Source organism: Pleurodeles waltl, chromosome 1_2, assembly GCF_031143425.1.
Source record: "Pleurodeles waltl isolate 20211129_DDA chromosome 1_2, aPleWal1.hap1.20221129, whole genome shotgun sequence".
Taxonomy (NCBI): Eukaryota; Metazoa; Chordata; class Amphibia; order Caudata; family Salamandridae; genus Pleurodeles; species Pleurodeles waltl.
The window spans coordinates 641,638,570-641,663,047 of NC_090437.1; the positions used below are offsets into that span (position 1 = coordinate 641,638,570).

Consider the following 24,478-nt stretch of genomic DNA (forward strand, 5'->3'; position numbering starts at 1 on the left):
CTACAAATCCCTTCACAAGCACAGTTATTCCCATGCTGGTGCACAAGATTACTCTTCAAAAGATCTATTAATACTAGAACCAATCCCTTGACTTCGTCGACTCTCTGGAGAACTTTAGCCAGATTGCCTCTGCAAGCTGCTGATTCATTACCTTCCGGATCGGACTGGGAGATCATTGGAATAACACTAGGATTAGATATTCCAACTGCAGGCTTGGACACATACTATGTTTAAAATACGGCCTTAGGGCCTGTAATGGTAGGACGCCATCTGATATGAACATTGCACCAACGTTCAAAAGGGGCAAGTCCACAAGCACTATCGATTATTTCTTAGTTGATGTTAGGTTGTGGCCCCACTTGGAAGATATGAAAGTAGTAGTGAGAAGTGATAGCGATCACTTCCCCTTGCTTCTTACCCTTTCCGGAGAAATGTTCAGGAGAACACTCAATAACCATGTTACAATGATCCTGCCACCACGTTGGAATAATAAATCCACTAAGATTACTTGGCCAAAAGTGATGTCCAACCCATATCATATCAGAGCAATATATCAAATCTTTTTTAAATAGTTTGGCTGAGTATGAAGAGCAGACTGTGGGGAACATTCTGATTCTTAAAATACATGATAGTATGGCCATTCAGCTACGGGGGTTCTTTTACCAAGCAAGGCGGTCAAAGCCATGTGAAGGAAAAGGGGCACGTAAGGGATGGTTCGATGAGAGGTGCTCAAAGGCTAAATCTGGGCTAAAAGCAGTAGTAATGTCTGGTTCCCAGGGGGAGATTAAACAAGCTAGGTCTCTATATAGAGAAACCTTGTCCAATGCAAAAAAGCGGTGGGAGGATTCCTTGTGGCAGGAATTATTAAATGCCTCTAGAGAGAAGGATAACAAGCGTTTTTGGGAACTTCTGTCTAAAAGAGAAAATGGAGGTAGGAGTTGCCCCAGCAACCACATACAACCAGAAAGCTGGGTAGAACATTTCTCCACTCTTTATGCCTTACCGGAGGGCTCAACGGACATTAATGTAGTCTACTCCTCATTGGATTTGAACCCCAGTACGCCAGTCCAAGTGGGGGCCCAGTGTATCCCTAAGGGTCATCTTATTTTTAAAGTAGAAGAAACCCTTGAGGCTATAAACAGTCTGAAACTTGGCAAAGCACCCGGACCGGACAAACTTCCTGGAGTCCTTTATAGATCGGAACCAAATATCTGGTCCTGGTATATTTATGCCATCTCAAATAATATAGCTGCAGGGGGACAAATCCCGGGTACATGGAAGGGGGCCGAAATTATACCCATCTATAAAAAAGGAAATGCTAACCTTCCAGCCAACTACAGGCCAATTAACCTTATAGACAACTTGCAAAAGATTTTCGCCAAACAAATTCTACAGAGGTTAACTAGCTGGGTTGAGGAGCACCAAATTCTTTCCCATCTACAGGCTGGGTTCCGTGCTAAAGCTAGCACGGTAGACCAGGTCTTTCGATTGGCTATATTGTATTGGAAATATGTCCTTATCACCAAGCAATGTCTATATGTAGTATTTATAGACCTGCGATCTGCTTTTGATCTGGTTCCAAGAGCTAAACTTTGGGAAGTGCTGGGCAGACTGGGAATTCCAGAGGACCTATTACTCCTGCTAAAACGACTACATGAAAACACCTATGCCCAAGTGAGGTGGGGCGAACAAGGCGAATTGACAGAACAGATCCCAATTAGAAGGGGAGTTCGCCAAGGTTGTGTGCTAGCCCCCTTATTATTCACTTTAATTATCAATGAAGTAGTGAAGGCTGTGTCCACATGCCAGAATGACGCTCCCTCCTTGAATACACAAAAAATCCCTATTCTGCTTTTCGCGGACGATTCGCTCCTCATTTCCAAGACACTGATGGGGTTGCAAATCCTTGTTGACCGGTTCAATTTATTTTGCAGTGATCACGGGTTGGAGGTTAACATTAATAAAACAAAACTAATGGTGTTATCCAAAGGGCCTAGTAAAAGATGTTTTATTTACATCTATGGTGTTCTTCTGAAGGAAGTTAGCTCTATAGACTATTTGGGAGTCAGGCTAACTAGTAAACTATCATGGGAAGAGCAGATCACAAAAAGCGCAGGGCTGCTACAATACAGAGCTTCATCCATACTGCGCTTCTATCAAGGTTCCTTTGCAAAAGCTGTTTCCCCAGCATTAAAGATTTATATAGCCAAGGCACAAGGTGCAGCCATGTATGGAGCAGAGGTATGGGGTTTCTCCAACTGTAATAAGATCTAAGTGGGGGAAAACAACTTTGCGAGGGCCTTGATAGCGTGCCCACGCTCCACACCCCTGCTTCCAATATTTTTGGATCTGGGGTTAAGTCGAGCAGCAGATTTAGTTATTTTAAGACCCCTCCTATATTGGATCAGGCTATGGACTACCACTGAATTAGATATATATAAGACCTCATTACTTGACCTATTAAAATGCCAAAATGCCAATACTCTCCCCTGGATCTGTCATGTGTCCCACTGGTTCCGTTTGTTGGGTTTGGGCGATTATTGGGAAAATCCCCACAAACTAGAGAGACGGCATAAAAATGTTTTAAAGTTAACGTATTGGTCTTATGTTAGGGATAATAACATAACCTGTAAATCTCATGGTTGTTTAACCAACTCTTTTATTGATCTTAAATGGACTCCAAAGTTTGAATCCTACCTGGATATTATACCGGATCTGCACGGCAAAAGCCTATATGCAAGGTTTCGTTTCGCCTCTTTGCCCCTGATGTCATTGATTCACAGGTGGGGGCCGATCAGTCTCCCTGATATATGCCCTGCTTGTGGCAGTACCTCTGAAACCATCGAACACTTTATGTTCTTCTGTCCAGCCTATGCGAATACGCGATTAAAATGGATCCGCAACACTTGTAGGGCTATGGGATTTAAGAACTGTTCCTTGGCTCTACGGGTGTTAAAAAGTCATAATTCAGTTGATGTAATTCTTCCAGTGAGCAAGTATTTAGTGACAGCCTGGCGCATACGTTGCCATCTTTAAAAAGCAACCTAAGGTTATTATCTTTCTTAGAGTTTTATGTCTAGTTTGAGCTTTTATTGTTTTAATGATTTCAAACTAATTTATAGATGTGTAGATGCTGTATTTAAAAAAAAAATATTATTTATTCTTGTACCCTTGCTAGTTTGTTTTATGTCGCTCTTATGGTCAATTGATCGAATAAAGCTGTGTTTACTGTTTACTGAAGACTAACAAAAAAACAAAATAAAATGTGTACTGTACATAAGTGACTAAAAATAATGACTTACATTTTTAAAAAAATCATGAAAAGTTATTGCAGCGGTGTATAAATAATCAAGGAAGGTAGTTTTGCACGCAGGGAACATTACACTAGTTTATTGTATCTGCTATAGTTATTCTGTAAAATGAGCCCTCTGAAGACCCCAATAAGATAGGCAGAATGCTGCATTTGATTAAACTCACCCTGCTTCAGATGGATTGGAAATTCCTGGGCTAACCATTCTGACACAAGTATGTAATAGGATGAAATAGGGTAGCAATAGTGTCTTTATCGTGCAAATGTCCATCTGCCTGTGAAATTATGTGACTTTGGAAAAATTTGTATTTTACCTGTAGGTGAAAAATCTTTCCAGTAAAAAACCTATTTGAGCTTCAGGACATATTAAAATTACAATTCAAAGAGTCACAAGAGGAACAATGTACATTGAAAGCACTCCTCGTAGCAAACGGGGAACCAATTCACCACTAGCTTTTCTCTAGTGAATGTATCATGCATGGCCAGTGATGACACATTACACTCGGAGACGGTGGCAGTCCTTTACTCATCACACAGTGGAATGAGAGCAGTGAGACTGCTGACACCAACCCACTCTGTGACAAGGTTTAAAGTGGAAGCACATACATCAGTTACGCTCCCTCTCATCATGAGGGGGAGAACTAACAAGCGCTTTTCTGGGCTGAGAGGTCACACGAACAGGGCTGTGACATCTTCTGCCCAGCAATGTTGAGCTAAGGCAGCCAGTCATCAGCACATTTAGTGCAAGTATAGCTCTTGGCTGACTGATCTGATCATGAAGGGATATCTGTCAGGCTGACCTTTGCTCAGCCTGACAGACATTCATCATGTTTGGAAAAAGGTGAGTCCCCTCCGCCCTTAAGGATTGGCCTTTGCTGCAAGCATATAAGCTGAAAATCTACAGGAATTATCCAGTATTGTGCAGTCTGCATTCCAAGTACAATGACTGCACCCACTTAATGAACCTTATTATAATGAAGTATGTAAAAAGGACTAAGCACCAAGAGCAGGTCGGCCCTGTTCTTGGGCCAGAACCCTGCCCATTGTTCTCTCTGTACCATATTCATCTGCCTACTTAAATTGTATCCATACTAACATTAAAACCACAAACTTGATCACTTGATCAAAATAGTGCCTTACAAATCCATGAAACATATATTCAACTGCTACACAGTGCCAGATTGATGACCTCCAAACCAGAGAGCTAGAATGTCAGAAAGGTGTTTTAATTGTCTCAATTTCCCAAAGACAACAAGCAAGATATGCTATTTTCAGAATAGTATATCGGATCTTTGACACACCTTTGACAACTTCTTCAAATGTAAAATGAAATAGTGAGTTCTCTATTACATTCTCAACACAGTACTGTTACAAATTATTTAGCAAACTGAATGAATTTCTGCATGGTGATAACGTACTCCCTGAGGAAAACATGCAAATTGTCATCTCACTTATGTATTTGGTCTTACTTATATGCTCCATATCCCTGCTCTTTCAAAGAGTTCACCTCAAACATAAAAAATAGGATACAAAATCTGGTTGCCTCTCAAAGAAACAGCACTGTCAAAAGATATCTGCAAGATTCTTAACCGGGACATCATTGCTTTGCCACCTTGGTCGCCTCACCTTTATATACCACACTCTATACAATTGGAATCCCACTAAGCAGAAGCACACAATCATTACTTAACTACTTAAAAATAGTGATCCTATCAATTTTTGTCCTAATTGAGTGTATCAGAAAGATTAGCATCCTTAGCCTCTCTTTTGCTCCTCTCATACCCAGTGAAAATCTATATAACCGTTGACTTTCAGTCAATCAACTAATCTCTAAGAATGGCCATGTTTATTCAACTGAGGGAGCAGCCATATCTTGGAACTAAAGGCATACTTGCATTTGATACTTTTTCATATTGCAGTGACTTTCTTTGCTACCAACCATGAAGGCCAACCAAACCAGCCACCAGTAGTGGCAGACATTAGGTGCATGCCCTGAAATTCCAACCTGGATACATTTGCATAGTGAAACTGTCTGTGTTCTCCATAACCAGAACAATTTCTCAAGGAGTGCACCAAAGTTTTCCTAGTTCATTGTGTCTGTTTGGAATATAAATAACTGCCTCAGAAACTGGCTTTCATATGGTATGAACTAAATAGTCTATAATTTTAAATATACTTTTACATCATCAATCTGAAAAAGACTTGATTCAGCAACAATTTGACTCCCTTGACAACTTCCTTCTTCAGATCTCTACATCATTTTATATAGAAGCGAAAAAGGGCTGAGTAGCCCTTATCTTCAATTCTGGCATAACCTGTTTCCATCTACAGACTCTGTTCAAACCCATCAGTGGAATTTCTTGACAAAATGATAGCCCCTGCCTTTAATCGGAAGGTAAATGACCCAGCGCCCACCATCTATTTCTCAAACTACTGCTTTTAGAGATCAGTGAAATATCTTTAATATCCTGGTGTAATCACAGATCTAGTGTGATTCTTCCCTCACATTTCGGCATTCCTCAAAATGGTTCTGCATTCCAACCCTCACAGAAAGAGATATCCACAATTTATTGTTATCAGGCACTACAAAGAATAAATAAAAAAATAGGTATTTGGTAAATACCACAGAGAAGTCAAATCAAATCCAATGAATTCTGCTGACCTTGTTACCTGGATAGAATAGCCCAACAGCTTTACATAGTCTGCCTTAGACTCCAACATTTGTTTAAAACAAAAAGTGCAATAAAAGCTAGCAACAAGTGGTACAGTAAAGAGATGGTTCAGATTAAACACATGCAAGACCTACAGCACAATTGTCATAGGATGCTAACAATAAAGATAATAATATCTTGCAAAATGCATGAACTTGACACTTGAGCAAACTAATATTTTACAATATATTTCAGTACACTTCCAGCCCTAATAAACTAAATAATTATTCTATTTGTTGCATCTGAAATATTTGACACACATGCAAAGACCACAGCTAAATGATGCTTTACAGGCTCTAAGAACACTTTTGTTTATTAGCTGAATACCTATGAACAAAGCAGCGTACCTCACAAAGTCATTTCAGCTACTGACTAATACTGTTAACTAATCACAGCCACCAAGCACTGCGTTAAATCCACCAAAGATTTGCCAACTAAGCTCCCCATGTACGAGTGCAATACAATCAGCCAAATGTCTAGGTAGATAATAAATTTGATAAGGTCATTCATCTGAGACACTGATGTATAAATTGCTGTCCCACTGCAACCACCCTCAATACAACGAAATGGGAAACCTTCACTCACTCCCTCTCTCCTCTTTGATGACCTGCCATCATTTTAATCAGTCATGCCCACACACTGTGAAGACAGCAACAACCCTTCTGTGAATGTGGATTCAAATCACTTGGTGAAGGGCTTAAACTAATATTATTAGTGCCTTTTACATTCTGGGCATCTGCCCAAAGGCTCTATTACCAGACAAATCCTCCCTCTATTGGAAGAAAACAATCTCAACTACAAGGACTTCTCGAGCTGCTTCTCAAGCACATGTATACTTTTCTATGGCATGACCGCCTCAAAGTCTATCACAATCCAGCTGTACAAACAAATAATGATTAACTCCCAGATGCATCACTACCTATAAAGTTCCAACCATGATGCAGCCAAATGAATCTACCATACAGGTGGTGGAAGATTCCACTGTATCACCTACAATGGTGGTTTGTTTTTTTCTCATTCTCCTGGACCTAACTGCAGCATTCTATATGATTTAATATTTTGATCTGCTCATCATCCTCAATGCACATATATAATTTGATTTCTCCATCCTCAAATCAATCACATTCTACATGGCTGACAGATGTAAGCTCATCAAATTATCTCCTGAATATCATAGCTCATTTCTTGAACATTGGGCTACCCAAAACTCAATTCTATCACCTGTACTCTTCAATCTCTACCTCTATGTTTTGAGACTCTCTTGGCTAACAAGATCAGGACTCACAAGTAAGCAAATGGCATACAGCTTTTCTTGATTTGTATTATGACAGTGAAGTAAATCCCCAAGCCAAGAGTTGAATATGTTTTTGAACCTGGATCACCATGAACACAGCTGTCCTACACACCAATGTCAATAAATAAACTTATGAATAAGGATTTCTACCATGACCTGTAGAAGGTTCACCCTAACCTACATGACAAATCATGAAAAGTGAGAAAACAAGAGAACTACAGACATCTGTTTAACAGGACATCCTTCATCATCAAGAATCAGGGTTTAGGCTATTTAGAGGTAGTGAATCTACAGGGAAACAGCATATTATTTTACGAGATGAAAAACAGAAATCCAGCTTTATTTAACACTACTGAGTCTTTCAGCTGTTTTAGGGCCAAGTTTACATGAAAGTGGCCCACCAGCTGTGATGCGTCACTTTTCTTGCACCCACCATTACCGGCAGCTAATGACACCATGGTTGCACCGTATTTATAATATGGCACACTATGGTGCACGTTAGGACAATAGCATCATAATTTATGATGCTATTGCGATACTGCAGGACTAGCGCCATTATAGTTCCAGAAATAATGGTGCTAATACTGTAAAGTAAAGTGAGACCCATTGAAAGTAATTGGCAGGTCATTTAATGCCTGCTCTGAGCAGGTGTTAAAAATGACATTAAAACTGGCGCAGTAAAATGTTGTAAATTTCACTGCGCCATTTTTACGGGCCTCCCACTGCCTGAATGTCCCCCTTGCATATAATATGCCTACCGCAGGCATAATATGGTGCAAGGGGTTGCAAAGTGGCGCAATGCAAGTATTGCAACACTTTGTAAATATGGCAAAAGAGAATGGCCTCATTAATGCCACATTAACATAAACAAAAATATGCTAGTGTTGTGCTAAGAGGTGCTAGGGCCTTGCAAATCTGACCCCTAGTGTGGTAAACTAGGGCATACTACTGGGGTCACTGATTGATTGGGCTGGAACATTTGGGCTCTTGAGGACCCTTTTCAATTGCACTCAGTAAGTGTGGATACGGTCAGTGGTACCATACTTCTATATTGCATCCTGTGACACACTGATCACCTCTTGTTTGGGCATTATTCGTCATTATTTAATAGCTTCAGACAGCCCTGTTGTACGTGTCTGATGTGTAGAAGATCAACTTCTACATGTATGCCGACCTCCAGAAAATCTATGTTTGGCTAATAAAAATTTAAAAAAGGCATTATCACAACTTGCCTGGATCACATATTTCACTTGATGAATGAAGGCTATTATAGTATGTATGCCTGAACTGAGATGCTTGTGCTGAGAAAATGAGACTGCAAACAATTGCTATTTGATTTGTCCTTCCCGCCTACCAGTATCCCTTCTTAGGTAATGTGGCTGTGCAGCTGTTTACTGATCCCAACACTAAACTTCCTCTCTAATCTACCCTGGAAATGTGAAATCGAACATGTTCTCAAATATAAACCTATAGGGTAAGAGAAGGGGTAAGGAGAAAAACAGAAGAACCCGATTGGAGTTGACAAAATGTGGAGTCTGCAACTCACAGCTGAGGAAATGCGGCAGATTATCAGAGTGCTTGTTCTAAAGGCATGTATGGGTTAGCTATGCAGGTCATAATACTTTAAGACATATCTTGCCATCTATTTTTATTGAATCACCAACCCAATTTGATATATTTAAAAAGTTGCCTGCTTTCCTAAACGTCCGGACATGAGAAGCTGAAGGATAAATAGAATATATCCCTCAACTCCACAAGAAGCAGGGTAGAACACTGAGGCACAAAAGGTAATTCAGATAATCATTGTTAGACCTGACAGCCTTAGGGTGGTTACCCCTAACTTTTTGCCTGCCTCCCTCCATTTTTTAGATACTGTTTTTGCTGGTTTTAAGACTCTGCACACTTTACCACTGCTAAACAGTGCTAAAGTGCATATGCTCTCTCCCTTTAAACATGATAACATTGGATCATACTGTTTTGCTTTCACTAATGATCGAGCTGGCAAAAATCTCTGGAATGCACTTCTCAGTTAAGAAAAAAAGACATTTATTATTATTTCACCACGAGGTTCCTAAAAAGAGATTATAAGTCGAAAACACACGTTTAACAATAGTCAAAGCAATGAAATGAAAATATATCAAACTGATTCTCAACTGCAACGTACACAGCAAATATATGTGATTATATTATAGCATAATTACAAAGCAAAGAATAAAGTAAAAATTTACCACCGTAGGGCCTGCCAAGCTCTTCATCTTTCTCATGCCAGCAAGAAGATGACCCCGTTCAACTGCGAGAAAGAGATATCCACCCTCATGGGACAAATGTCAGGCATTTGACGTCTAATCCTGAGTGAGGTCTTGGAAATTCCCCTGCTACTGAGCCGGGCAACCTTTTTATATCTTAAAGAACCGAAAGGGCTTTCTGGAGAAAACCCCTCCCATGAAAGAGAAATATTCAAACATGCTGGCTACTATAGGTCAAAGTTGAAGGAAAAGCATTGAGAACTGGCCAACATCTCAAGGCTCTCCTCCCAAGGCCGAACCATTTCCTGCACTGAAAAAAGATGTACATTCTTATCATGCTGACTGACTAACTGTTCGGTGAGAAAGAATACGAAAAACAAGCACAGTTTACCATGTGGAAAAACACAACTCAACTGCAATGTCTAACGCTACAATAAAGTCAATAGACAGCTAAACTGAATACAAAATGTAATCTGCAACTGGTGAAACCTGAACAACTAATCCAGATGCAAAGTGGTGCAACACAAAGTCAGTGGTCAAAAACACCTATTTTACAACACATACCTATTTGGATTATTTAATTTACTTATAAGTCCCTAGTAAAGTGCACTATATGTGCCAAGGGCCTGTAGATTAAATGCTACTAGTGGGCCTGCAGCACTGATTGTGCCACCCACTTAAGTAGCTCCTTAACTTTGTCTCAGGCCTGCCATTGCAAGGCATGTGTGTGCAGTTTCACTGCCAATTTGACTTGCCATTTAAAAATACTTGCTAAGCCTTAAACTCCCCTTTTTTTCCTACATATAAGTAACCCCTAAGGTATGCCCTAGGTAACCCATTGGTCAGGGTGCTGTGTAGGCAAAAGGTAGGACATATACCTGTGTAGTTTACATGTCCTGGTAGTGTAAAACTCCTAAATGATTTTTACACTGCTGTGAGTCCTGCTTCCTTCATAGGCTAACATTGGGGCTACCCTCATATATTGTTTGAGTGGTAGCTGCTGATCTGAAAGGAGTAGAAAGGTCATATTTAGTATGGCCAGAATAGTGATACAAAATCCTGCTCACTGGTGAAGTTGCAGTTACTATTTTAGAAATGTCACTTTTAGAAAGTGAAAATTTCTCTGCACTTAAATCCTTCTGTGCCTTACAATCCACATCTGGCTGGGTTCAGTTGACAGCTCTCTTGTGCATTCACTCAGACACACCCCAAACACAGGATACTCAGCCTCACTTGCATACATCTGCATTTTGAATGGAGCTTCCTGGGCTGGGAGGGTGGAGGGCCTGACACTTACATGTCAGAGGACAGTAGCCTGCCCTCATACAAAGGACTGCCACACCCCCTACTGGGACCCTGGCAGACAGGATTGAACTGAAAGGGGACCTTGTGCACTTCTAAGACACTCTTTGAAGTCTCCCCCACTTCTAAGGCACATTTGGGTATTTAAACAGGGGCTCTGTCCCTACCAACTCAGACACTTCCTGGAGAAGAGACCCTGAACCAGAACCTGCATCCTGCCAAGAAGAACTGCCTGGCTGCCCAAAGGACTCACCTGACTGCTTTCTGTGAAGGACTGCTGCCTTGCTGTTGCCCTGCTGTCTGCTGCTCTCTGGCTATGGTGAGAAGTGCTCTCCGAGGGCTTGGATAGAGCTTGCCTCCTGTTCTCTGAAGTCTCAGGACCAAAAAGACTTCATCTCTACAAGAAGGACTCCTTGTGCCTCGAAAATCGATGCACAGCCTGCCAGAAACGACACACAGCCTGCACCACTGTGAAAAATTCACTGCACGCCGAACCGGAACGACACAGCCCGACTTCGCAATGAGAAGATTGACGCAGCACCAGCGTAGCGACCGTAAATTTGATGCACTGTATCAACGCACAGCCAAGCCGTAACGACGCAGCCCAACTTCCAGAGAGGAATCAAACCAGCGCCTGCCATGCGGTAGAAGTTTGCACTCAACGCCCACCAGATCGATGCAGTCCCTGTGACTACATCCTGTCAGCACCGGAAATCCACAAATTGTCCCCGGGGCATCCGAAAACCAACCAACTCAAAGAGGACCCACGACAAGCACCGGAAATCAATGCACAGCCATCCCTGCGTGAAAACTAAACGACACATCACCATGTGCGGCACAAGGAATCGATGCACACCTCCTTGTTTTCCACGCATCTCCTCCTCTGCGGTTCTTTGCGGAGATTTTGAACAAGAACCAGGTACTTTGTGCTTGAAAGAGACATTTATTGTTTTTTAAAAGACTAAAGACACTTTATATTACTTTTACAGTGATATCTCAACATATACTTATTGCATTTTGATCGTTTTGACCTGCAACTTATCAGATAAATATTACAGATTTTTCTAAACACTGTGTGGTGTATTTTTGTGGTGCTATACTGTGTTATTGCATGATTTATTGCACAAATACTTTACACATTGCCTTCTAAGTTAAGCCTGACTGCTCAGTGCCAAGCTACCAGAGGGTGGGCACAGGATAATTTTGATTGTGTGGGACTTACCCTGACTAGAGTGAGGGTCCTTGCTTGGACAGAGGGTAACCTGACTGCCAACCAAAGACCCCATTTCTAACAATCATGTATAAACAAATAGCTCAAAACTCTGAAAGTGAGGAAAGTGCGAGGATACCGAAGGACAAAGCACACATGAAGCCAGAGTTTGAACTGCTATGGGAAAACAAAAACCTTACTGCACACTAGAAGTTGCTTTATAATCTGTTGAGTGCTAATTCTACCTTTGTAGCAGTTGAACCTTTCCTGTTCTAAAAACGTCACTGACTTGTGTGCCTGCTGTGTCCAGCCTTTATTGTATTTCCCAGCCTTTACAGGCCCATTGTCCACCTTTTCCATACACCTTCCTCTGTTCTCTTTTTCCACTTGCTGTGTGCTAATGGTACCTCTTATCTTCATCTTTTAGAAGCAGGTGGCTGAATTTGTTATGATATGACCTCAATCCTCACACCCCTCTAACGTATTAAGGGCCAGATGTAGGTAGGCTTTTGCGCCTCGCAAACGGTGAAAAACGCTGTTTGCGAGGCGCAAAAGCCCTTACGCGATGCAAAATGTGTTTCAGACTTGCAAATAGGAAGGGGTGTTCCCTTCCTATTTGCGAGTCGCACTGCGATGTAGAGTTGATTTGTGACCGCGAAAGCGGTCGCAAATCAACTCGCAGTTACCATCCACTTGAAGTGGATGGTAACTCATTCGCAAACGGGAAGGGGTCCCCATGGGACCCCTTCCCCTTTGTGAATGCTCACAATATTATTTTTTCAGAGCAGGCAGTGGTCCTATGGACCACTGCCTACTCTGAAAAAACCCGAAACAAAAAGGTTTCGGTATTTTTTCTATTTGCAGCTCGTTTTTCTTTAAGGAAAACGGGCTGCAAAAAGAAACAAAAAAACTGCTTTATTGAAAAGCAGTCACGGATATGGTGGTCTGCTGTCTCCAGCAGGCCACCATCCCCGTGAGTGCCTAGACTCGCTATGGGGTCGCAAACTGCGACCCACCTCATAAATATTTATGAGGTGGGTCTTTGCGACCCCATAGCGAGTCGCAGAAGGTGTCTGAGACACCTTTCTGCATTTCCTTTTGCGAGGTACAAATTGCGAGTCGCTGGGACTCGCAATTTGCACCTCGCAAAAGGAAACCTACCTACATCTGGCCCCAAGTGTATGGGATGTGGGAGTGCTCATTAACTCTGACCATCATTTCATCCCTCACATCAATGCAGTAGTCAATGGTGTTAAGTTGCCACTATTCTAACCTAACCCAGTGCCAACCACTGGACAGATTGACCACAGTGTTTGTGAATATATGCTGGATCACTGCACATTCATAAACATCAGGATTCGCAGGAAAGTTATTACCAGAATGCAAATAAGGCTAAAGCAAACAGCTGTTGTGATCTGACTTGTTCAAAGGTGTGTAGGGTAATGCCTGCCTTCCTCGTCCATAACCCCTTATCGAACAGAAGCATACATCTTTTCCTGGTACCGGACTCAGAACACAGACTTGAGCCCTAGATGGATATCAGACGACAGGTGGAGTACGTAGGACCTTTTAAGAAAAAAACAGGGGCCCCAGGGGCCACGTCATAACCCCATTTTTTGAGCTGCACCACCTCAGAATGGAGGTCTGTGCATTTCTTTTTCGTGTCTTCAATGTATACTTTAACTAAAAAAAATCTTTGAGTCAGTGTACGAATTGCTGAAAGCAAAGCTCGGAAACACAGAGGGACATTTACTGCCCCGTGTTTTCAGGCTCTGTTTGCAGCCCATGCACTGGGTCGGAGATTTTTTGAGTTAATATATGTATTGAAGACGCAAAAGACGCCTTTTGCACTGGCGCAGCGCAGAATACAGGATCATGATACGGCCCCAGATTTTTTTTGGGGGGAGGGGGGGTAAATTAAGCAATGCGAGGAAGACCTATTCCTCTACAAGTTTTATGCCTCTGGAATCTGCACCCACGCCAATTTAGGGTTGAAGTTTATGAATAGACGCAGGTTAAAAATCAACCATTTCATTTCAGACAATAGCCCTAACATTAACTAAATAATCTAGTAATCGCTCGCGTTAAACCCTTCATTTTGTTTCTCCACGTCGTTGTAAACCGTTAAAAGTGCTTCGGAGTAGGTTTTAAGTGGCCTAAGTACTATAAACACCCTAAAATACAATATATTTTAAAAATGAAATAGTGACCGAAAAGCTGCTCTCAAAGGACTACCTCTTCTTAAAACGTGCCTGTCCCTCCTGTTTCCCACGGGGAATCTTAGAAAACACAATTCAAAGGAATTAACCCCAGAAACGAGCGCAAATACCCCTTTCCTTCACTTATCTCAAAATTATAGGAGCGTGGCCAGGTGTGCCTCTCGCACTGCTCTGTGTTCCACTTGAGATGGCGTGGCTCAGGTTCACAGGAAGTCCTTTGAAATGTATGAGAGGCAGATAAAGCTGGCCCAGGGACAGCCTCTAACAGCTGTGCCGTTTGCTTAAATTGACGCAACCGTTTGTGGATTTTTTTCTTTTTTATGGCACTGAAAATGTTATTTCAACTGCGCGGGTCATGATCATCTCAGCAGTGATAACATTGTCTCCTCGTTAGATTATGCAAAGAGCTGGGAACTTCCTGATTAATGAATTGCTTGCATACTTCTTTCGCGGTTTCATGGATTTTTTTGTACTATTTGTTAAGGCAGTGATACTGGAGTCGGAAAGAGACATAGGTTAAAGTCACTGGTCCAGAAATTACAGTTTTGCTGCTTTAATGACATCTCTCACAACATGCAGGATTGGAAACTGTCTTATTAAAATGTATCCTTAGAAGATATATCCGATCCATGTATGCTTATGTATGCATATCACGCTCGACTACTGTTAATGCACATATACCAGTGACTTCAAAACACACAATTTTCAAAAAATCCTGTCAATCCCATCATGCAGCTCAGAAACGTATTAGCATGCACATTTATACCATTGGTGCATTGACACACGTCTCTTGTTCCTTATTGTTTTACCACGCCTACAGTTAGTTGGTAGACAGGCTCGAGCTCATATTTCAGGTCTTGTCTCCTGAGAGGATGTGATAAATCTGCTCTCTAGTTCAGTAATCTCTCTTCTATCCGTGTCTGAAATGTTAATTGGACAATGCAAGTGAAAATGCGGCTCACTTTCAAACCTTTTTCTCATTCTGTGCATTAATCTAGTGAATTATAGATCGAAACCAGTGAGAAGGCTTAAAATATGTTTTGTGTTCTATTTGCGTTGTTTGCAAAATACACACCAATAGCCAAATAGGATTGCAATCTTTATTTCAAGTAATGGACTGGTCACATGATGACCAGGGTCACTACTGTTGTGCAGTAACTGGACCTCTGTATAAAGTGGCAAAGTGGATGAAAGACAATGGGATAGAATTAGGGGTGTGCGAAATTCACTTAATTTCCTTTCTCATAATTACATAAAATACATCGTTCTGTGCTATATTTTTTGCATCCCCACATTAATTTTTGGTGCTAAGATTCATTTAAAAAAGAGCAATTTGAACAGCAGCCACTTGCATTCTCTAATTCCTATGCTTCCACTGCAAATTTTTTGTGTGAGTTGCACCATTCACTGTAAATTTTACCGTGAATTGCGCATAATGATGTGAAGTGGAGTAATAGTATACTTTTTGGAATTATTTGTAACAAGAGTAACACAAGATTTCCAAAACTACACCAACCTATTATACAATTTCACCCAGCCCTGGTTAGAACACTACCACAAGCACTTGCAAGTGGTGAAACGATTTCCAAACATTCATCCCTTCGCCTTTGGGTGTCTAATTGCCAGCAGTATGCCTGGAAACCTGAAAATGATGCAGCTTTCTAAGCCTAGTACTGCAACACTTTGTGAATTCCAAAACGTAGTAAATTTGCACACATTCAATAAGTACTATTAATGGCATATAAACAGTTTTTTTGGTAAACCAGTCACTATGAATATTTAAGTTCCCGGTTCAAAAAATGATGAAGTCAAAACGTCTCAGTGAAATAAGAACAAGAGAAACAAACATTAATATAGCAGACCTGACTCAGGGCCCCCATGCCCAAATAAAAAGCCAAGAATGCATTTATTTGCGGGTCGTCATACCCCAAACATCCCCCCTGAAACTATGCCGCAGTCTGTGACAATCTCCTAGCCACCACTGTGTTTCATGATTAAAACTTTGCTACTTGGAAATCCACATCGTTGATAAAATTACATCAGCTGTTTGATAATGCTAAATTAAAAACTCTCACACAATTAGAGGCTGTGGGCCTCAGTTAGATATTGGCGGAGGGGTTACTCTGTCACAACAGTGACGGATATCCCATCCACCGAAACCTAAATCCAATTGTCCGATGTCATTATAAAATATGCTTATGGTTTAGGAGAAGAGACACTATTCCAGATGAGAAGGGCCAGCGGTGGACTGAATTCACGGTCAACATAAAGTTTTATTGTTCTGTAATTTTCAATTATCTTTTCAACTGCTACACCTTGACTCAGGAGGTAATATAGCAGGTGTTGATGCAGGACATCTGCCAAAAAAATGGCTGATGTCCAATTCACTAACCTTTTCATCCCACCACCCCATTTGTAAATGTAGGAACCACAGCTATCTGCCATAGGTCCTCAGCCGGAAGAAGTCCTTAGCCTAGTAGTCCTTCTACCTCAAGATTGCTTAAATCAATTAATCACTGGGATGTACAGGTTAAAAAAAACTTTGTGTGTGTCAATGCCACTAGTTGTTCTGTATTTCCAAATACACCCTCACTTTGGGAGTTAGTTTTTGAAATACCAAAAATGTATGCCAATCTGCAAAAATACATGGTGCCCACTTGGCATTGATCTGTTTGTTCTGTGCATACCCCTCACCCATCATCGTAAGCACTTAAGTAAGACTGACTGACACCAGGATGGTGATACCTTCTCAGCATGGAAGGCAATACTCTCCCACAGACGTGGAGGCTACGGTCTCCACTGAGAAGACTGTTTTTCTAACCCTGAATATTGCTGTGGTAATCATTGCGTGTAACAGGCAGTGATATGACTCACCCAACTTTAAAAAGTGATGGTAAGAATACTGAAAGTTCAACCTCTGTAGAACCAAACGGTCCTGTCTCCGAATAACTGATGTAAGAATGAAATATATGAAAACTCAGTATGTAAACAATCTAGTTGCTCCCATCACCCTACCTATCTTCGTTTGTACTATCTGAATCTTCTGCTTGTAAGTATGGCATTTATAACTTTTATGTATTTATAATTCCATGAATTAAAGACAAACGTTGGCAACGCTTATAGGTCTGGCCTTGGCAAGCTGAAGGAGTGGGCAAATTGTTGCTACATTTTATTAAAAACATATGCCATTAAAGCTCAAAGAAGAATGATGTGTCCACCATGTGCTTGAAATAAAAAGCTACATTTTTAAATATAACCATCGCACATGATTTTTATAGTGCAGGTGTTCCTAGCAGAAAAGCTACTTAGAACAGGTATTGAAACTTTTTTTTAGTTTTAACGCTCACCACATACAAATGATTGTTACTGATGCACAGAAAATTACAATTGGTCTTGAGTTACTTTAACCTTAAGATGCAGTTTAAACATGCAATAATGACTGAAAAATAGAAAAACATAAGAAAGAAGCATTGGAAAGTGTTAGCTAACAATTTTTGGCACATGTGAAAAGAAAATAATTATGTCACTCACAGTGCAGGACAAATGGCTACCGTAGTCTGACCGCTATATGTGGTGATGGGCAGAAGCAAAATGTGCACAAACCACTCTGAAGTCCCACTATATGTATGTGTGTGTGTGCGTGTGTGTGTATATATATATATATATATACACACACACACAACAATATATGTATATATATATATATATAAATATATATATATATATACACACACAAACGCACACATGCATATATACATTATGTATTTTTCATTTAGGATTTTTTATAGCTGACGAGATAACTAAAGTTGTCTCTCTAGACCACACCTAAAAACAGTTACACTTAGGCCTTGAGGTTTAGCTACTGTGTCACAAGAACTCTGTGCTGGATTTAAGGACGAAAATTCACAGTTGCCCCTATTGTATGCTCTATAGTTTAACTCTCACACAGAGAATGTGTTGTAGATTTCCCATGTATGAGCTTTATTTTATGTTTTGCTTCTCTCTATAAAGTATTCTGTTGTTGTCTATTCTTCTCTGGTTTCCGCTGCAGTGTCCCCTCTGGACCTTCTTAGGATGTTAGCTGTAATTATGTAAATGACTACTAATTGCTATCTCTGCTCCCTCACTCTTACGCACTGTCTTCCATCTCTAGACCCACTCTGAAGAGAGGCCCTTCCAGTGTGAGGACTGCAAGGCTTTGTTCCGAACCCCATTCTCACTGCAGAGGCACCTGCTCATACACAACAGTAAGTGCTAGTTCCGAGGGAAAAAGTACGTCTCCTGTTCTTTGATGGGGAAAGGGGTGTCTAGGCCCATCACACAGCATAGTGTTTAGTTGTACTGATGAAATAAGTGCTTTGTAAAAAGTATGAATTGGCATTGTCTCAGTGCCATTACAATTTACATGATTCTCTTAGCCTCCCTTCGAACATCTTCTCACCAGAGCAACCTAAGTTGCGTGGAGATTGACAAGATATCATGGTTATGGTCAGAATATGGTTTCATTTAATGGACACAATATGGTACCCTGATACTTTCAAGAATTACAGCGACATGTTAGCAAACGCCGATTAATGAGTACCGATATATGTTTCTTAGTGTAGGGAATTATGAAATCTGGTAAGCACAGACATTTTTTTTCTTCTTTTTTTTACGCATTCCCATCCATTTTAGAAATACAATCAGACTGACTCGTGAAGAGGAAGCTTGGGTGAATTTGAAAACTTCTGAGCACATTTTTTTAGTTTCAATAAAAATCATAAAAAAATAGACACGAAAAGGAACGACTGATTATTCTGTTTGTTTCATTTATTGCACACTATTGCCTACGGAGCTAGTAGAAATAATAATTCAAAAGAGTAACACTGAAGGACGTACAATGCTTTTATACATGAAATTATGTAATGCGAAAAAACAAGAAATATAAAATGTGCAAGCTATTTAAAATGTGAGACCCATATAGTTGAACTAAATAATGATACAGAGAAGTCAACTATGCAGTGAGTTTTCACAAGTGATGTAAAAAGTAATGTGAGGGAAGTGTTTAATTTTTATTAAATGCCGGTGCGCTCAATACCAAGGCTTTGCAGTCCTGAGGCTCAGTTCTCTTTAATCTACTGTCAGACACCCTTTTCCCCTTTATCTCACTCTTGCAGTTTCCTGCTTTCTCCCTTGGTGATGTTTTTTTGTCTTTCTCTACCTTCTTCTTTATCATTTGTGGGCCAGATTCTTGAAGGTTTAACTTACACTTTTGGGTACATTTACTCTTTTTCGTCATTCACAAGCAAAGGATTTACTAGTAGGTTACTAGTAAGTGTTCAACTGCAGAGACTCTGCAGTCAGGACGGAGAATTCCGCACATAAAAAGTTAGTCCTGTCATCTCTTTTTAAGCCAATGCCATAAGATATGGGCCATATTCCATCTTTTTTCCAATTCACCTCCAGCAGTTTGTATATGGCAAAACACCAGTTGTACGTAACCTGACAAGCAACCAGTACCAAATATGCAGGAATTCAAAATAGGTATTGATATCCTCCAAAGTGAATTATGTGACTACATCAGGGTAGAGCAATTTTCAGTAGAATAATCATACCCCACAAGCATTTTCCAGTGCTGTCTGGTCACACTTAAAATGGAATTTGAGTGAATAGATTCATCAGTAGTCTATATATACCTGAAAACAATGCATTGTGGGTTCTCCATGTCTCCAGGTATGAACATATCGAGGAAAGGCCTGCCAAATCTGTCTCTGAGGTACTGAAATAACTGTAACTACTGCCATTTCTGGGACTGGAGATCCTGCAAAGATTTAGGCAGACCTTTGCTTATCAGTAGGTTCACAGTCTGTTTACTGTTTAAGTCAGACAGGGCATGTTCCATTACAGTCATCCCCCTAGACACCTGTGTTACCCAGTGGGTGAAACCAGGGATTAATTTTTACCAAATCATGGTCCTCTTCCACAGTTTTCGCATATTCTTGATTATGGGATGTTAGAAATGGGGTTTCTGGTTGGCTAGGGTATGCACCTCAGCCAGGCAGAACTTACCCACTCTAGTCAGGGCAAGGGAGTTACACGTCCAAGATAACCCCTGCTCACCACCTTGTTAGCTTGGCACGAGCAGTCAGGCTTAACCTGGAGGCAATGTGTAAAGCGTTTGCACAACACACACAACACATGTGACGCAATATCCCCACCACAAAGGAAACACAACACCAGATTATATGAAAATATACTGTATTGTACACAAGGCAATTATCAGACCAAACATCACATATCAGTACTATCCTGCTACCTTAGCAGTTGTCAGAACGTTACACATTAGTTACTCTGCAACCTAGCAGTAGTCCCACATAACACACAGGTTACTCAGTATTCTGCAACATAAGCAGTAGTCAGGAAAACACGTTATTACATCACAGCACTTGTCATAAGAATATCATAAAATGCCCATAGTAGGAACATTAGAAAACATATGGCAAGTTAGAAAAACATATTAGCAAGCATGTCCATAAAAGGAACATTTGCATACACATATGTAAAAACATACGCAGGTAGGTAATATATGAATCAAACAAAAGTCTGTAGAAAGAACTTTGGATTGCAACTATATTGGTCCTTTAAACAGTACCTGGTTGGATGAAGGCACCTCCAGTGCCTAGAAGGCGAACAATGGGGCCCCCGGCGCTCCTATGCGCAAAATGGGGGCCTCCCTTATACTCTGGGGTCAGAGGAGGGCGACATGTACCTCCTCTCTTTTATAGACAGTCCCCTCTGGGGAGTGTGATTACTGGGGGCCCCCCAGGGCCTCAACCGGCCCTCACGAGGGGGGCCAAAGCCAGCAAAAACAACTTAGGGCAGGAGGGGGGCACCACGCACCCCCTCCGGTTTAATGACAGGCCTTTCCCGGGACCCGCGATCTCTGGGGGGCCCCCTGGGCCTCCACTGGCACTTCCACCAAGGGGGGGCCCACACTAATGCCCGTTTTACCTAACAGCAGAAAAGGAGCGTCCTGCTCCTAACGCAGAGGCCAGGGGGAAGGGGGAACTCCCCGCGCCTTCCCCTGGTCCTGCAGTGAAGCCACAAGAAGATCAGACCCCTCCTGGGGCCCGAGCAGACACTTGGATGCACCCGATGCGGTGTGCGAGTGTTCTTCCAGCATCCCGGGCCGCTGCGGTGATCTTATTTAAAGGGGCACAATGCAGCAAGGAGCCTACGAGCTCCCAAGGCTCCATAAGCGTGCTGCAATCAGCGCTATGGCAGCCGCAACCATGGAGAAGCACCCCTCATGAAGAAATGGATGCAGGGGTCAGGGGCCACAGCACCCTGCCCCTGGGGAGCAGAATCTTAAGACAATGTCCTCAGGTGGAGGGCCCAGCTACAGGCCAGCACAAGGGAAAGGCAGCAAGTGGCAAGTCCTTCACAGTGACCAGGAAGGTCACAGGTCAGCACAGCAGCAGCAGTCCATGGCGGTTCCTGGTGAGTCCTTTCAGCCTTTGGTGTCCAGTTCCAAGATGATTCCAAGAGTCTCCAAATTGTGGGGAAAATTCCCCTGTACTTATAGTCAGATCTTACAGTGTTTTACAATGGAAGGGAGAGGAGGTTCTAGCCAGTAACAACTGGTTCTGGGAGTGCCCCCTCTCTCCTTTCAGCACAGGCTCCAAACATCAGTGGGGGGTTAACGACCCTATTGTGTGAGGCCAGGGCACAGTCTTTACAAATGCATGTGTGCCCCGCCTCTCCCTTCTCTCAGCCCAGGAAGACTATTCAGTATGCAGATGCACTTCTGTGACACCTCCACCCTCCCTGTGTACAAGCTGTCTGAAAAGTATGCACAAAGCCCCAACTGTCACTCTGCCCAGACGTGGATTGGGGTCAAGCTGCAAAACACCAGAGTCATAAGCACAGATAAATGCGCACTTTCTAGAAGTGGCATTTCTGTGATAGTAATAAAAAATACACCCACACCAGTAAGCAGCATTTATTATCACCATCACAAGCATACCAAACACACCTACGCTACCCCTCATAAATCAGACAATACCCCTTACACATAAGGCAGGGCATTTCTAATGCAATCCTATGAGAAGGCAGCACTCACAGCAGTGAGACACCAGTTAGGCTGTTTGTCACTACCAGGACAGGCCACGCAACTTGGCACATGTCCTGCCTTTCTACATACATGGCACCCTGCCCATAGGGCTAGCTAGGGCGTACGTTAGGGGTGACTTACATGTAGTAAAAGGGGAGTTCTGGGCCTGGCAAGTAAGTTTAGATGCCAGGTCCCTGTGGCAGAGAACTGCGCACACAGGCCCTGCGCTAGCAGGCCTGAGACAGGTTTGAAAGTCTACTTCAGTGGGTGGCGCAAGCAGCGCTGCAGGCCCACTAGTAGTATTTAATTTACAGGCCCTGGGTATAGAGATACCACTGTACAAGGGACTTATAGGTAAATTAAATATGCCAATTAGGTATAAGCCAATCATACCAACTTTAGATGGGAGAGCACCTGCACTTTAGCACTGGTCAGCAGTGATAAAGTGCTCAGAGTCCTAGAGCCAACAGCGAGAGGTCAGAAAAACCAGGAGAAAGTAAGCAAAAAGACTGGGGATGACCCTGCGTAAGGCAAAACGTCCAACATGGGATTATATATGTGGGTCATAATGGACTTAAATTCATACAGTGTATTAATACCATGTGTGCAGGGCAGAATGCCCTTAGTATACTTCATTTCAGCTAATGTAGCCAATGGCCAACAGATATGGACTAAACATAGTTAATCTTTTACATCCAAACTGTCCATTTGACCAACTCAACAGCTGACAAACAGTACCAGTACAAAGGATAGCCGTCTGCCACCCTTCACCTCAGAACCTAAAAACAACATCTGTGGCAACACCCCGGGATCCTCCCTCAGCCTAATACTATTCAACACCTACATGACCCCGCTTACGGAAGCCATCAAATCTCACAGACTCAGCATCTTATCCTACGTAGACAATACACAACTCCTCCTCCCTCTCACCCCTCCACCACCAGAACAAACATCCATAACGCTATGACCAGTGTCGCTGAATGTATAAATACCAACTGTTTCAAGCTTAATTCAGAGAAAACAGAAGTGCTCATTTTCGGGGAAAACACCTCCATATGGGAAAACAGCTGTGGCCACCTGAACTAGGCCCTACACGCACCCCAACTGACCACACTCACAACCTCAGCTTAATCCCCAAAAGCGAACTCGCCATGAAATGACAAATCAATGTAGTCCCAGCATCCTGCTTCCACACCCTCCACATGCTCCACAGGATCTTCAGATGGATCCCCACTGACACCAGGAAGACCGTCAGCCATACCCTCATCACAAACAGACTCGACTACAGCAGTGCATTCTATGCTGTCATCTCCACCCAACTCTTCAAGGGACCAGGATCAATCAATCAGTAGTGCAGCACTAGTATTTGTAAAGAGCAGCAATATCACCCCTCAGGTTGCAGGGTCTCAGTCGAAGAGCCAGGTCTTGAGTTTCTTCCTGAAGTCGGTCGGGGGGATGATCTTCGTAAGTGGAGGTCGTTCCAGGTCTTGGGGGCAGTGTAGGAGAATGAGCGGCCTCCAATGTGCCTGCAATGGATAAGAGGGACGTGTGTAAGGGAGTTTGAACGTAGGTGTCTGTAGGGTTTGTAGAAGTTCACGCTGCAGTTGATGTATGTTGGCCACTGGTTGTGTAAGGCTTTGTAGGCATGCGTGAAAATCTTGAACTGGCTTCTCTTCTGGATGGGGAGCCAGTGGAGGTCCCAAACATAACTAGACAAAGTTAGCTACTTGCACCCTTCCACATAAATCTTCCTCTTTGTTATTTACCGAAATAAAGTGGTTAAAAACTTGGCAGCGTACATCAACTTCCTTCGAATCATCTTACTCACAGTTTCGGCCTTTAAACCTTTTTGTCACTCTCAGAATCCCGCAGCATCCGCCTCTGGTTCCCAGGCCTCAAGCATGACAAGTTCCTGTGACAACTGTGCTCACATATACTCAAAAGTGATCAAGAAGAGAGAAGCCAAGCTACATGGTGGATGCCCGCTATACAATGAACTTTTGCCATAGCTGGCCCTATTCTTCAGGTAAGTTCTGCAAGAAGTTGTCATCTAAGGAGAAATCCTTCCACAAGACTTACAAAACTATCACAAAT

At 42.1% G+C, this 24,478-nt stretch overlaps 1 protein-coding gene across 2 annotated transcripts in view; it reads left to right on the forward strand.

Annotated features, from left to right (window-relative positions):
- Nucleotides 1-24,478, forward strand: part of PRDM5 (PR/SET domain 5) — a 690,485-nt gene that overhangs the window by 360,226 nt on the left and 305,781 nt on the right. For both annotated transcript variants that reach the window (XM_069242565.1, XM_069242566.1), the window contains one exon: nucleotides 18,446-18,539. In XM_069242565.1, the coding sequence (XP_069098666.1) occupies nucleotides 18,446-18,539 (94 nt within the window). The remainder of the gene's footprint in view (nucleotides 1-18,445; nucleotides 18,540-24,478) is intronic.